Source organism: Camelus dromedarius, chromosome 5, assembly GCF_036321535.1.
Source record: "Camelus dromedarius isolate mCamDro1 chromosome 5, mCamDro1.pat, whole genome shotgun sequence".
Lineage (NCBI taxonomy): Eukaryota > Metazoa > Chordata > Mammalia > Artiodactyla > Camelidae > Camelus > Camelus dromedarius.
The window spans coordinates 23,205,308-23,222,473 of record NC_087440.1 but is presented as its reverse complement, the minus strand read 5'-3'; the positions used below and the strand labels follow the sequence as shown (position 1 = coordinate 23,222,473).

The 17,166-nt window shown below is 37.1% G+C and overlaps 1 protein-coding gene across 3 annotated transcripts in view; it reads right to left on the bottom strand.

Moving 5' to 3' along the window:
* Positions 1–17,166, bottom strand: part of FSIP1 (fibrous sheath interacting protein 1) — a 178,210-nt gene that overhangs the window by 111,166 nt on the left and 49,878 nt on the right. For all 3 annotated transcript variants that reach the window (XM_064485747.1, XM_010989336.3, XM_031453325.2), the window contains one exon: positions 9,435–9,575. In XM_064485747.1, the coding sequence (XP_064341817.1) occupies positions 9,435–9,575 (141 nt within the window). The remainder of the gene's footprint in view (positions 1–9,434; positions 9,576–17,166) is intronic.

The following is a 17,166-nucleotide window of genomic DNA, read 5'->3' as shown; positions in this document are numbered from 1 at the left end:
GAGATCACTGCTCTAGATAATCCCTGCTTAGGGCGGAGGTAGCCTGACATGGAAAGAGAAGTAGATCTAGGATCTGAAGGTCTAAAAAAAATTGGCTGTAGTTGGTTAAGAAAATAATGAAAGGATTAAAGACTATATATGAATACTAACATTTCCAATGGGAAAGAATCATTCAAGAATTTAATATATTATAAGTATTTTAAAAAGAAATAAAATGAGAATACAACCCATGTAAAAATCCAAATAATAGGCTTAATTTCAGCTCTAAAATTGTCATAACTTTTATCCATGCATTCTAATTTTATGTTGATAAAAGCTTTGCTGGTTACATGTGTTTTGTGTGTATGCACAGCATAGTATAATTTTTACAATATTTTTGTTTATATAATTATATTTAATTATAACCCTCAATGAGATATTATTCGCCTATTTCTTGAAGTCAGTCCATGCACCTGGAACAGGGAATCACATCCAATGCACATGGCCTCAAACAATGAACTCTGAAAACCAATTCAGAAAGCAAAAGATGAGTTATGCTAAAATATAACTAGCTTTATCATCTATTTCTAGAGCCTCTGTTCAACAATAAAGCTTTCAGGAAAAACAAGTAGTACTATGAAACAAAGTTGCCATCAAAATTTTCATTTTTCAGATGACTTTCAAGACACAGCACATTATCATTCAGAAACAGCACAATACCTACACCTTCTAAAACAATATCAAGTCCGCATTATCATAATACATGTGAAGACTCATAATCCAGAAGAAAATACCCTTAATACTCATCAAAACATTTTTATTGTAGCCAAGACATGGAAGCAACCTAAGTGTCCATCAACAGATGACTGGATAAACAATATGTGGTATATACACACAACGGAATATTACTCAGCCATAAAAAAGAATGAAGTAATGCCATTTGCAGCAACATGGATGGACCTAGAGATTATCACACTAAGTGAAGTAACTCAGACAAACACAAATATCATATACTACTAATATGTGGAATATAAAAAAAGATACAAATTAACTTATTTACAAAACAGAAACAGACTCATAGATATAGAAAACAAATCTATGGTTACCAATGGGGAAGGGGGGAGGGAATAAATTGGGAGTATGAGATTAACAGATACACACTACCATATATAAAACAGATAAACAACAAGGATTTACTGTATAGCACAGGGAACTATATTCAATATCTTGTAATAAACTATACTATAAAAGAATTTTTAAAAGAATATAGATACACACATACATATGTATAACCAAATCACTTTCCTGTACACCTGAAACTAACACAATATTGTAAATCAACTATACTTCAAATAAAGAAAACATTTTTATTGTATAAGCAGAATACAATGTATATTTATATCTCCTCTTGTTCCAAAATGGATTTGAAACTGAAGTCTACTAATGTATTTCATAAATGGATTTAAAGTGATAGTTGAAGCAAAATAAGTCAAAGAAAAAACATCCAGTTACTCTTAACATCTTATTTCCAAAGCACTACAGCTAATTGTGTTTTTAATTTATCCTATAGTATATCCAAATATCATATGTAACCAATAACTTCTGAAAGGTTACTGGCTCATTTATTCATTCCAGAATAATTCCTGAACACCAGTCATGTACCTATAATTGCTACATGCTGTTTCTCAACTATTAAATGATATTAGTCAGTTGCAAAAAGATTTGTCAAATTTCCATATCAAATGATGCAGAAATATATCAGTGTAAAATGTTTATGTGTCTTACTTGTTTCCAAATGTGTTTCTTTGCCTATAATCATGAGAACAAATTTTTAAAGGTTTGTTTCACTATCAATGTGCAAAACCCACTCAAAAATTCACAATCAAGTATTTTGCATTATTACTGCACACACTTGCCATCACCTACAGAAGAAAAAAAAGGTGGTATACCCTATAAAAATACCAACTTTGTATGTAAATCTTACCCATCTTCCTAAAAGTTGTTACAAATGAAAAAAAAAAAAGATTAAATAATTTCTACAGTTCTGAACAATGACACCAAAGAGAGAATGTAATTACTTTTCCAACTCAGGCCTTAGTTAATGGATGAACACTAAAGCATGCTAGTTAGTCTTCCAGTTTAACCGCAAACATGTCAGGCTTGTTTGGAGTTCTGTTGAATTTGGAAAAGATGTGTAAATAGTAACAGCTTAACAGTTTTAGAATAAAGACCACATTTGTGAGTAGCCCCAAATCTTTGCTGAAAATTGGCTGAACTATACAGGTAACCTAGAAAGGCTGGATTTAACGAAAAGTCCATAGGTTGCAGTGTCAAAAGAATTGGGGATTGGCCCAAGTCTACCAACAATTAATTGTGAGTCCTTGAAAAATAATTTAGCTGTTCAAGACTTTGGTTTCTAATCCGTGGAACTAGCCCACGTGACCTGTAAGGCCCCTTCAGCTCTCACGTTCTATGATTCCAATTCTATGGCCTGTTTAGCCATTGAAGGTAGACCCTCCATCTATTCACTGAGCAGAAGAAATCCTCCAGTCTCCTGATTGGGGTTCATGTATTCTTATACTAGGTTAAGTGGCAAGAGCATGTCGAAATAAGAATTAGAACACAAGGACTTATCATCCTTTGTGAACTGCATTCTTATCCACAACGCTCAGCAACAAGGCTTAGAGTGCTAAACATTTTGATGCAATAATGACAATGCAGTTCACCAAACAAGGCCATGCTCAGTGGTTTCCAGGAAACCAAAAAAGAAAGAATGTAGAAAGAAATAGTAGAGACTTCAAATGATGAAAAAAATGAACAAAGTTCAAACTGAGAATCAAAAAGAGATACAATAAAGACCTAAAAAGTATGTCCAAGGCATTTAGAATGACTGGAACCATGGAAAGCTTTTCCTAACAATACTAACAGAACATCTTTATGACTATTTTCTCATTAAAAGAGTCAATCAGATGAGATAATACTGGCGATCCTTTCTTGGAAAATGCAAAAACTAAAATTGAATTATTTTGATTTGTGAAAGCTAGAATTATTATGCAACTCTATTAAAGGCATTTTTACCTAATCCTAGAAGTTAAAGATGTTCCTTATTTTAAAAAAAATCCTTAGTTTTATTATCAGAATGGAATACTCAATATTTCAAAAAAATTAGACCAAACATGAATTATTGTTATTATTTAATTACTTAAAGAGTCCACCATTACATAAAAGGATTTAAATGTCCTTTAACAAATAAAACAATGGAATAACACAACTGCCTCAATTATGACTCCCCTTTGTTATGGAATAAAGAAATTTTTAATAGAAGATGGAAAAAATAAAGCTAAGTGATTAATACATATTCTATTTCCCTTAAGATTGTTGTCATATGTATACATATATACATTACATAATTATAGTTGGTACTTAGAATCTATCTAGAATTTTTATTTTTATATTTTGTATCACTCATTTCCAATTAAAAGCCCTTTACTGACAAAATTCATATATTTATAAATTTTGTTACCCTGCCATAGTATTAAATGGGTTAAGAGTGTATAAATTGCTTTGGCATTCTAATTGAGAGTATTTAAGTTGTTTTTTGTTTGGTTTGGTTTGGTTTTCCTTGGGTGTTATTTCTTTGGAAATATTCCTAAAATAGTCTTCGGAATTACATAGGTCTAAAATATAAATAATGTTATAGCTATTACTATAACAATTGACCAATTGTTATCCAGAGGGAAAAACAACCAATTTAAAAAGCTACAAATAATGTTCAAATACTGCTGTCCCCACTCCCCACATCTTCTACTAACATATAGTTATATCACATTTATCATTATTTTTACTGGTCTGATAAGTATATACAATGCCTAAAGGTTGATTGAATATGAATTTTAATCACTGTAAGACGGAACATTATTCCTTGTGATGATCCACACTATTTTTCTAAATAAATAAAAACCACTTATTGAGAGACAATAAGTAGTGATCTTTTGTATGCATCAATGCTTTCCATATTTTTAAACATTTAAACATGCATATTGTGGAAAGTTGTAATATAAAGGAAAATACGAGAAACAATATAAAAATCACCTATAATCCCAGCACACTTTCCCTTTAAATAGTGTAATAAAAAGTGAATTTCCTTTTTCACCTCCCCATCCATTCCATCCTCTCTAAAAGTAATCACTGTTAAGCATTTGGTACCTATTGTTTCAAGATTTTTCCATGACTTTTTCTGTTTTTGAAGCGGAATAATATCGATCATTGTCTTATGCAACAGGCTATTTTCCTTCATACAATATCGTAGACATCATTCCAAGATACATAGATCTCCCTCATTCTTTTGATGACAATATGATATTCTATAGCAGGTATATAAGTGATGAAACCAGGCTGAAGAAGGGGAAAGGGGTCCCAGTTGATATATGAAGTGTACATATTATATTTGTTTGTTTTTTTTTTAATTTTAGTTAAGGTCTCATAGGCACCACCAATTCCCTTACCTTCTTGATCTTACACTGCAATCACCCAGCCTCTCCTCACCCCGGCCTCAACTCACAACCCATTTTCTCCATTTTTGGTGGACTACTGAGGGCCATCAGAGAAGACTCCAAACCTTACTGTCTGGCCCCATTTCACAGCTAGGGTTTCCAGCCTCAGCTGGGCAGTCTTCTTTGTTCACCATTGCTTCTTCCTCAACATCAGAAAGGTCTATTCCAGTCCTTTCCTACCCTGCTTCAAGGCCCCATCCCCACTGTGCCTCTCATTCTGACCATATGGCTTAATCTCTAATTTACCAAGTAAACAGAGAACATTTGGCATTACTTCTCTCATCTCCTCTTCATCTATGAACTTGCCCTTCTAGGCCACCCTTCCCTTCTTTCATCCTGAGTCAGGAAAAGGGCATCTTGATTCTACTCCAAGGCTTATCCCTGTCTTCAATTTCATCCTCTAGCCTGTCTCCTCCCCTTCCTTATCATAGAAACAAGCTTATGTAAATGTCATATTAAAATGTTAATAAAATGTAAAATGTTTACACAGCACTTAAAATATGTTAGACCCTGTTGGAAGGAAGTACTTTACATATGTTAACTAATTTAATCTTCATAACAGCCCATAAGCTAGGTATGAATTACAACTATCCCCATTCTACAGATCTAGGAACTGAAGCACAGGGAGGTCAGCAGATCTGCCCAAGGTCACACAGACAGTAAGTACAGAGCTGAGATTAAAACCCAAGCAGTCTGACTCATAACCACAAAGTCCCATGTATAGAAGCTCCCTTAACAGGGCTGGAACCGAGGGAGGTAATATAAAGCAGAGTGGAGTTAGAAGACTGGGCAGAGAAATCTACAGAGCATCAAAACAATGGAAATGTAACTCTCAGGGCTGGATGGGAAAATCAGGGGTTAGAGGTACCAGAGGGCAAACGATGGAGAGGGTATCCGTGCAGTTTGTCTTGTGTTGCTTACACTACGAATATGGCTATTTCCATTGTCTCTTGATTCTATCATCTCAAATTATCTCCACACAAGTAGTTACCCTGACAGTTCACAGTCAAAGCCAATACTCCTTACCCCATGGGAACCTACTACATGAGATATGAGTGACTCAACACAAATTCCGCCCCCTCAACAATATGTGAGAAAGAGCTCAAAGCACAACACCTTCACATACTCGCCACATACAAGCTGCCTACTTGTGCTGGAGAAACAGACCTACTCCATGAAGCCCCCTTTTTAATATTTAAATTCTCCCTACGGCCACCTAGCAAGTGTCACCCCAGCCTAATTTGAAAACCTTGCCCCAGACAGACCACTCCCCCTGAGACTGTTCTAACTTTCTTCCTTAGTATTTACCAGAAATCTGTTGCTTTATAGCCTCCCAATCACCATGCTTTTTTTCCTTACACTATAAAGAATAAAACTAATACTTCAAATGTTAGTCCTTCAGATCTCTTTGGGAAGTTACCAAATGTGTGATTTTTCTATCAAACTATTCCTCCCCACCTTCCCCACAACACACAAACACACACATGCACACGGATGCACACACACACACAGTCTCTTCTTCACCAGGCAAAACAAATACACTCAGTCTCATCAACAGTCCTTCATATGACCTGGTTTTAACATCATCCTTATCCTTGTCACTGTACTATCCAAGTATGATCAATTTTGCTTACCTCTTCCTCAACATGTAGCACGGCAGCAGCAAGACACTGCTGACTCATACCAAGCAAATCCTAAAGATTAGTTTCACGTGTGCTGCTTCTAGCATCTGGGCTCATTCTTTCTCTACTTACACAGCTGGTGTCCAGGCCCCTGCATGCTTACTGATGTTCACATTACATTGGTGAACCTCACCCTTTTTCATTGTGCTACTTCCCCTAGCTCCTAAGAGCTAGATCCACTGATACCAATACCATCACCCCCCGGTTAAATCAAACCCCACTTTTCACAGCCAATCTTGACCAAGGCAAGTGCATCCGCAGCCTCAGGCTACCATCGGGAACATAGAACTAAGTCATTTCTCCAGTCCTTACTGACAAATCAATGCTGGGAGCCATGTCACTCCAGGAGTGCCCCATAGGGCTCCTACATGGCCCCTGGGCTCACTCCTTCCCTCTTCTATCCCTAAGAGTGGTTACAGATTTGATCCTTTAATTGCCAATTCAATGGCCACAGATTACTTGCTTCACCCAAATCACTGATCTGGAAACAATGATCCACTGCAATAGGGAGAATAAAACAAACAACAAAATTAGCCATTTCTAGAAGCCATTATTCAGAAAACAGATTCTCTGGTCTGTAGGTAGCAGGCTAGCTTATATAGGTATACACACACACACACACACACACACACACATACATACACATATTCTCCTAAAAAGTGTTACACTAAATTTCAAATGTAACTCTCAATAGAAGGCTTCAACCAATGAATACTCAGGAAGCACACAAACTAAGCTTTAGAAACTAGAAGTAACACCATCTCTCACCAAAAACACATATGCCAAGAATCACAGGCAAAAGGACAGAGGTCATCTCCCCCCACTCCCTTGATTCCTAAAGTGATAAAACTAAGTGTCTAAGAGATGAAGTGATTTATTCATGGTAACAGAGCAGGCTCCTAACAACACTGAAACAAAGCCTCCAGTCTCCAGATTCCCAGTCCACAAAGTACCTGGAAGTTTATGAGAGACAACAGGCTTTACAGAATTTGAAACAGACACAGGCTCTTCCCTCAGAAGTATGCACACAGTACCCAATATATTCCATAGCACCTTAGGAAACAGTAGGCAATTAAAACAAAAAGACAATTACAGATCAACACTCATGTGCCTTTATCTACCATATACAAGTTTCTGCAAGTGTTGACTATAAAACACAAAACTGTGAAATTATCATTTATATAAGGGATTCCAAACATTCTGCCCATGAATATTACCGGTTATAACAAATTTATCACAATTTAATTAACCAAAAATAATAGTAATCAGAAAAGCAAAGCAAGTAAGTACCAGAAAGGCAGTATAACATAGTTGCCAGAGGCTAACCATTTGAATCCAATTCCTCACACTCACTAGCTGTGTAACCCTGAGGAAGGTGCTCAACCTCTCCAGGCCTCCATCTCCACATCTATGAAATGAGGATAGTAGTGTTTACCTCAGAGTGGTTGTGAAGATTAGCTATGTTAATAAATTGTAGAGTATCTGGAACAGTGCCTGTCACATAGTAGGTACACAATAATTGTTCTCCTCTGTTTACATTTTTGGCTCTTCTCTACTTACATGTTATTCTTTTCTACTTAGATAACCAACTCTTGATATTTATCATCTCTTTAAGCCTAGCCAACCATCATATGGCACTGGAATAAAATGTAAGCTTTCCTAAGGACCCAGGTTTTGAGTCAAAATTTTAAAATGATAGAGACATGGTGGAAAAGAATGGATACATGTCCAAGGCACATGATAAATGGTCAAAAATTAGGAGAACTGAATTACGGAGAATGACAGATTTGCCTGCCTTGGATTGGGGGTGAGAAATGCAACAGTTTTCAAAACCAGTCAAATCACAAACATTTTATTTATCACATTTACCAATCTGGCAATGCCCGTCATCACCACCACAACTACTAGCCAAGAGCCCCTTTATGCTTCCTAACATTCCTACTTCTGCTTCTTCTCCATATCAGCAGACTCCAGGAGAAAACAATCCCTCAGAAAATGAGGACACAGGTCTCCGTGAAATATAATCCCATTAAGTTCCATGAAAAGTAAACAAAAATGAATGATAAAGAGAAGCACGATGCATTTCTTCCCTTTAGATTTGCTGCCTGACTCTCTCTAGGTTGACCAGGACACTCTCTAGGTCCAAGTCAGTGCTGCTGTCCATGCTGGCAAATGATAAGAGCAGTTCAGCTGGACATGACCGTAAGGGTAAAGAATCTTGGTTGGGATTGGTGGACACTCTTGGAGAGCTCTGAAGAGATCAGATTTAATCAGTCACTTACCTGATGCTTACTCTCGTGGGGCAGCATATAAACAGGAATAATGAGAGAAGAGACTGACCAGATTATAAGTAGCTAGAGAGGAGATAACAATGTTCAGAGAAAGGTGATACAAGTAGGGACAAAAAAGAAAAGACCTTCAAAGAGTCATAAGGAACAGTGGTAAGATATGGCAACAAATTAGAAGCACTTGTTAAAATTTAATGAGGCTTGAAGATCTTCAAGGTAACAGGATTTAGTATGAGACAGAAAGTAGGTACTGCTGGCAATTATAAGACCAGCCCTGGGAGAAAGGATGCAGGTGGAATCACAAGTTCAGCCTTGTCATGTTAAATTTTAGGCAAAAGCCAAGAATCCAGTAAGAAATAGCTCATGGGTAGCTGGAAAATTATAATATTTAGAGCATTTCTAATAGGTTCAGAATATCAACTAGCTCACAGTTCAGTTGATTTAAGAGTTTTCTCTCATCAGCAATAATATATCTTTAAGTGGCAAGCAATTAAAACATGAAATAGATTCAAGATGGATTTAAAATGTATTAATATTAATGAGTAATAATATATTATTAATTATGAACAAAAAGTGGGAGTATTTAAGCTTTAAGTTCAATATATAAAGATGATTTTGTGGAGAATACTAAATTTTTCTGCACACAAAAAGAACATTTATGTCACTGTCAGACACAGAATATTAGGCATATGGGTCATTATTTTGACTTAAGATAGTATTTCACAGGTTTATTATGTCATATAAATTAATCATAATACTACTTTAAGTTCTATGAATTATATTTTTAGCTTTTATTCAAATCCTTACTGACAAACACCCATGTTAGTTTTCCCGACTGATGTAACATATAAAAACAGTCATAAAACAGTCAAAGGAAATTAGAACATTTTTAATACAATCATTGGCTACTTTAAATGAAAAAAAAGACTTACCACATTTTCCTTCATCTTTTTTAGCTCTTCATCTATCTCTTTCAACCGATTCTGCTGATCCCGTTGCTCTTTGGTGTTCTGAAGTACCTTTTCTCCTGGAGTTATTTCCATATTTTTATCATCACCAGTAAGGTCAGGCTCCTAATTTAAAAAAAAAAAATTCAGGTACAGGCTGGAAGTGCACCCTCACACATCATGCCAAAGCAACTGAGCCTTGAAGGTTGGCTTTGCTTCTCAAAAAATATTTCTTCCCTTCAAAATGATATTTATAACTCTAAAGTCTTCTTATCTGAGGGATGAAAGGTCCAGCTGTACATAAAACAAGTAGGCAAATAAACTCAATCATCTGGAAAGCAGGAAGTTAGAGTGAAAAGAGCAGTGGGCAGGGAGCAGGGACCTGGGCTCTGGTCACTGGTCTGTACTTATAAGCTTAGAATCTTGGGCAAATCAGTTTTTCGGGTCTTCAAGTTCATCATGTAAATAATAAGAAAAAAACCCTTGCCCATCCATGTTACAAGGGGCAGCTATGTAAGAGTAAAAAGAGAACTAGATTTGGCCAAGTCCGGAGTTTTGCACCCTGACTCTACCTGGTTCCTGACTGAGATGGCCTCAGGGAAATCAATTAACCTCTCTGAGTTTCAGTTCATCATCTGCAAAATTATAATAATAATAAGATCTAGCCTAAAAGTCATTATAGTGCAACACAGGCATGCAACAAATCTTAGTACCTACCAAATATGAGCTGAATATGTCCTTTGAAAAGAATAAGCATTACAAAATGAAAGTATTTTATTATTATCAGCAATATTTGAAGTGACAGAACCAAATTCTCCCAAAGTTAATATTTCTAGATGATTCAAATGAGTATTTCTTCACAGTAAGCTGGCCCTATACCTATAACTAAACTTCCTGCATTTTCTCCACGGATCTCCTACTCCGTGTTGCCATGCAGGTGACTGGCATAAGTGACATTCTGAAGTTGCTTAAGCCAGAATCCTCCCACATTCTCATTTCTTACATAGAGTTGGTCACCAAGAATCATCACCAATTTACTTTTAATACCTTTTTAATCAAGGCCCTTCTCTCTTTCTCACTGTCTCCTCATCATTCACTTGAACCAGTAGTCTTCAAACTCCAGTGTGCTTCAGACTCACCTACAGAACCTGTGAAAATATTCAAAGGCCCAGCCTCCACCCCAGAGATTCTGATTCAATAGGCAAGAATTGGAGACATACCACCTGAAGCACAACTGCTGGAAAATTTGACAACTATTGACTTGAAGTGCAAGTCCTCACCCACTCCTTCATGGCCTGAGCCCTGACTATTTCTTTATCATCTCCAATCATGTGATCTCAGACCCAAAGCCACAGCAACATTCACTGCTAGTTCACCACTCCATGCCTCTTCCTTCCAACTCCTTATGCAGACTCCTATTCTTTTTAAGCCCAGCACAAACATATTGTCACTACAAAATATTCCATGACATACCCAGGAAGGGCAGTTATTCTCCCAGACATGTCACAGGTTCCCTCACTGCACTTTCCACAGTGCTACTGCCCAGACAGGGATGGTGACTAATCCCTGTCCACATCCCAGTACAAACCATAATCCTGAAGCTGTAGAAGCACTGGCCAACAGACTGTAATTGCGGTTCTCAGAACTCCGATCACACTAACGTTTCAATGACATTCATACTGTATAAAATTCTAATGAGGCAACATTAAAAGTGTACATCTATTTCAAGAAGTGATTCCTTTTCCCCCAAAGGGGACTCATTTCTGGTAGCTCTTGATCACTAGAAGCATCTAGACAGTAAATTATTATCAGAACTGTCTTTAAAAAGGAAACCTAAAGTTAGGAATTCAGAATAGATGGTATCAATATCTCTTTGCAGCTCTAGACATCTGGCATTTTACGACCCACTATGAAGTAGGATACATACTGTCTTAGTCTGTTTAAGCTGCTATTACAGAACACCACAGACTGGGTGTCTTATAAACCACAGAAATGTACTTCTGTCACTTCTGGAGGCTTGTAAGTCCAAGATCAAGGCACTGGCAGATTTTGTGTCTGGTGAAGCCTGCTTCCTGGTTCCTAAAAGGCCATCTTTTTGCTGTGTCCTCACATGGCAAAAGGGACAAGGAAGCTCTTTGGGTCTCTTTCATAAGGACACTTATTCCATTCATGAGGGCTCCACCCCCTTGATGAAATCACACCTAAACACCATCATATTGAGGCTTAGATTTCAACATAAGAATTTGGTGGAGTCACAAACATTTAGTCTATAGAACACAGTGATCTGAAAAACATCCAAACTGGATTTCATTTTTAAATAGAAATCATTTTTTTAAAAGAAAGAATATCATTTTAAATAATCCACAACTAGGATTTTTAAAAAATCTTTGGGTAGGCAAAAACAGAAAGAAAGGTCTGTAAACCATTCTTTATCAATATTTTAAAATTTTACTTATCCAAAGTCACCAGTAAGAAAACAGAAAAGCCACAGACTGAGAGAAAAATATAATACACAAATCCAACAAAGGACTTGTATCCAGTGTATCACATAGAAGGAACTAACAGAATTTAATAATAAAGCAAACAAAAATAAATAATTTTTAAAAATCCAGTTCTAAAACGACTTGAACAGATACTTTGTAAAAGAAGATATGTAAATAACAAACAAGCATATGAAAAGTCCTCAACATAATTAAGTCATCAGGGAAATGCAAATTAAAATCACAATGAGGTATCACCCTATAGCCACCAGAATGGTCCAGATGAACATTTGTTACCACTAAACGTTGGAGAGGTGTGGAACAAGCGGAACTCTTGCATATTGTTGGTGTAACTATATAATGGCATAGCCACTGTGGAAAACTGGCAGTTTCTTAGAAAGTTAACCATTTATCTGTCCTATGACTCAGCAATTCCACTCCTGTGAATCTATCCAAGAGAAATGAAAATGTATGACTCAAACCTGGTACATGAATGTTCAGGGCAGCTTTATGCACATGGCAGCTTTATCCACCAACACGAGATGATCAACTGTGGTGAGCATCTGATGCAAGCTGGGATGATCACTCTTCCTCCTTGACCTCTGTCTTGGGTTAGGTTTAGTCAGTGTCGGGGGAGGAGTGTTAGAGGAGACTGGAGGGTAGGAGGAAAAAGAGCTCGAGGTATTTTCCCCTTCCCCTCCCTGCTTTGGCATTATGATACTGACAGCAATGGATCCCCAAGGTGCTCATTAAGGGGATTTTCTTAGATTCAATTGAATATTCATGCTCAAAGACAAACAGAGGCCACACCTGGACCAGGCTACTCAGAAGGATACAGGACAGAAAACACAGCAGGGTAGTGTCAGGTATCCCTCTTCAATGGGAGTTTTTGCTACAGTCCACGTCGTAACAGTATAGGTACAAGGGGCACAGAAGCTACCCTGGCTTAACAGCTTCATGCCCCATAGAAGCATCTTCTCTTGAAATGACCCCATAGGCACACTGTCCAGGGTCTCAGCAAGGGACATTCCCCACCACAAGAATCACCGATCTAGGAAAGCTCAAAGGATGGCTTCCCCATCAGGTCTCTAATTTCTCCCAATCCAGAGGTTACTTTTAGCATAAGCAAAATTGCCTCCTATCATTGTTGACAATCCAACTTCCATCAGATTGCCAGAGAAACAGTTAGGGAAATTAACTATAGCTCAGATTGTCACAATGAAGAGGGAGGAGTTGGTTACTCCTTTGCTCATGCCCGATATGATTACAATTTTGGATGGCAGATTCTTCCACCACAGCTCTAGCTCTCCCTAAGCTCCAATACACTTTCTCTTTCCCCTACCCACTGTAACTAATCCCTAGGTGTCCCAACATCCCTTATTGGCTCCTTTAAATCTATAAATAGTCACTTCATTTAATTATCTTCAAAATCCAAGCTGGGTGTTTTCTCTGTTCCTTACCCAGAACTCTTACTGGTATACTGTGTATGTATGTGTATATGTGGATACATCTGTAGAGAAACAGACTGGAAGAAAAATCTAACTTGATGGTAAAAATCTTGATAATTTTATCTTACATTTTGTAGATGTTTTCTTATTTTCTGAATTTTCTACAATAAACATGTACTGATTTCATAAGCATAAAGTCATTTTTTTATTTTTAAGAAAACAAAAATATTATTTTACCAAGGCTGTTTCCATTCTGCTTTGACAATGTGGCTCTCTGTATCCAAAAGATACGGGCCTGAAGGTTAAATTTTAGCCCCAGTTCTGTTGGTACAAGCAGCTGTGTACTTTTGAGCAAGTTGCTGTTTCTTTCTGGGTCTCAGTTTCTTCTGAGAAAGTTTATTCTGAGAAAGTTTCTTTCGAGAAAGTTTCTCTCAACTCTAAAAGCTTATGAGTTTGCAATTCTCCACAGTTAAATCCAAGGATATATAATATCTTTCCTCAGTCATAGTCTCTGATAGCATAACCATACAGTACAAATATTTGAGGGAGAGCAGGTGATGAAAGCAGAAGCCAAGAGGGCAAAAGAAAAGGTAAGTAATAATTGGTTCTGGCAAAGATCACTCATTGGTACCTTCAAGAAGCTCTGTGGTGTCAGGAGAGGTTCTACTGTCATATCGAAGTGCCAATAAGCACCGTCTGTTTTCCTGATCATCAGAAAAATCTTAACTTCCTCTGGGAGAAAGTTTGGAGCGGATTCTCAGATCCATATAGTTTCCATGTTTCTGAGTCATGCAGGAATGCTTTTATTCAGTTAAAGTAAAACTCAGTTCAGTAAAAGCTCTTCGTGATACGCACAGAATATCTAAGAAGCCACAGGAAGATAACTGGCCCTGAGGTCAATAGGTATTTGTTGTTTTAACTAATTGATCGCCAAGGGATTCTAAGTTCATCCTCAGAAAACTAGCTGTGGTGCTGAGTCAACGGGGTTTTTAAAGCTAAGTAAACTTGTTTCTAACAGCCAAATACAGAGAAAATTAGTCACACCTTCATAAGTTACCTGATATGAAAATAAGGCATGAGTTAAGGGTCAGAAAAATACAAGCCTGCCTAAATAAAGCCAGCTTGCCTGATGTTTTCAAGCTAATGGTATATTTTCCCACAGGCTACTGCTATTTCCTGTCATTAGGTGGATCATTTGCCTGGCAGTACTAAAAATAAAGAAAAAATCTTTCAGCCAGATTGTTTCTGTCATTTTGAAATAGTTCCATGAAATGAAAGAAACCTTGATGACATAGGAGGCTTAACATAGAAAACCCAGAAATATAAACTTCAAAGTCATCTGTAAAACATAGGTGGCAAGAATTCCCCAGATTTAACTGGAATGTTTGCCAGGTTAGCATCAGAGGCAAGGACCTCTGAAGTAACTTCTTGTTTATTCCTCAACCCAGAAATCCAGGCTCTTGTGGCATACTTCTGTAGGTGTTTGAAATGAGCAGATGGTCAATAAGGTATCTGTGCTTGTGACTAGCATACATTAAAAATTCCTCAGTTCCTGCCCTCAACCAGCATATTAAGTAATTTGAGGTCAAGTGGACAGTATGGCCATTATCGGAACTCTGTAAATCCCTGGAGTCAACAATAAAACACCTTTCAGGGATTACATGTCAAATCATGTTTAACAGTTCCTCAGTTTCAGCTAATGTGGAAACAGGAAGAGACTGAAAAACAGTTCATTGTTGGTCAGTATTCCCTTGGCAAAGAAAGAAATGATACAACTACAATTTTCCTCAATCAAATGTTATTTTTTTGTTGGTCTTACCAAATTGTATACAACTGAATCAATATTTTAAGAACAAGAAAATAAATCAATTTAAAGAGGATCTTTATAGTCAATTAAACTAGTTGGTTTAAGAACAAAGAAATGTCTTTGTCGATGAGAGTAATTTCTGAAGACTCTTTCCCAACCAGGAAAAAAAAAATCTAACCATGAACTGGAATTCTAGATTTAGTAAGACTGATTGCATGAGAGATGAATAAATTACACTTCTTCACAAGAGCCAAACTGAATAGAATTTATTATTGAATCCAGTTGCTAAGGATTTAAGAAATTGAACGCTTACATACTCCTGTATCTTAGATATTTCTAGAGAAAGCTGGGATCTAGCACAGCTACAAATAAGAAATACAGTAACTAAATTATAGAAACATCATTCAATTTTATGGTGGGATTTACAATATGTGGAAAGAACTGACTGATTTGTTGGAGGGTTAGGGGATGGATACAGAAAGGTATGCAGAGTTAAACCACAGATCTTAAGAAAAAAAATTGCTCCAATTAGTTCTCTTTTGATGAAATGAAAATAAAAAGCAGATATAAAACGGCAATCACATGATATTACTCACGTTACAGCAATAGCAGGAATATGCCATTCTTTCTTCTGAGTGTGACCACATGCTTTGTTTTACACTAAGGAAATTAGATATGCAAAAGCCAAATGCTGTTTTTAAAACACTGCCATCAAGTTAAGAGCAAGGGCACCTACATGAGAACACTGTAATCAGCAAGCTCATAAGAAGAAGATTTCTCACCTGCTCCTTTCACAACAACCAGCCCTTCCTTAATCCCTGAGTCACATTTCTGGAGTCCTTCAAATTATCCTGACTCAGGCACATTTATCATCCCAGGCTTATGTGCCTACCAGCTTAGTACCTTAGAGTTGCCATAATCAGGTAAGTCAGAAAGCCTGCATGTTTCAACTTGTTTGGGAAACTACTTTCTTGACCAAAATTTTTAAATCTCCAAAGGAATTTTTTAAATATCATTCCTTCATCAAATAATCTTCCCTTTCTCTGTGCTTCCCCAGCATGTATTTTCAATACTTCTCCTAAGATCAGTTTCCATATTGTGGTACTTCTCATTTCATTGTCTGGTCAGTCATGCACAACTTATTCTGTGTTTACTCCCTCTTCTCCAGTATCCTGCAAGCTGCTTTAAGGTCAGAGGTGAAGCCACATACTAATCTGGATACTCAACATCAACTACCACATTATCTCTTGTGAAATAAGCAGGCATTCAAAGATGGTTTGATGGTCTGTGCAGGGGCTGGGCAAGTTACATAAATGCATGAAGTAGGCCCAGGGCCTGCAGTACAGTATGGCCTGATGGATATTGCTGCAAACTGGAGAATCTGTGCACCATAGGGAGCAGCAGTTGCCACTCAGCCCTATCCTGTAGTTTGTCAAGAAAGGCTGCAAGCCTAATGTTGCCAATTTTCTAATTTTTCAAAAGAAACTAGAAATTTGGATTTTTATGAGTTCACCAACTTTTCAAGTGTTTGCTAAAAAAAAAACCTGTGAACACTGTGTGGGCTAAAGAACCCCATCTGTGAGCCAAATTTGCCCTGAAGGCCATCAGTTTTCAACTTCACACTGTGTGATGGCAGCCTTCTCCTGGGCCTCTGATACCTTCTGCCTCATTCACTAGTTTCTCTTCCTCCTCCTGTCCCTCACTTGTGGAAATGAACTTTCTTGATATTCCTTCTGGATGTGCTTTCTCTCTCTCTCCTCTGAACCAGCATAGTACTTTGCTTACAGCCTTCTATTGTTCTTACCTATGTTGTCTTGTACCACAGTTATCTATGTATATTCTATGCCTCCCAAAAGAAAGTAAGTTCCCTAAGTCACTTATTATAACAATAACATTATTGCTTTAGTTTTGTTCATACATTGTGCTAAGTACTTTTCATATATTAACTCATTTATACTTTACAAGAACCCTAAGGAATAATA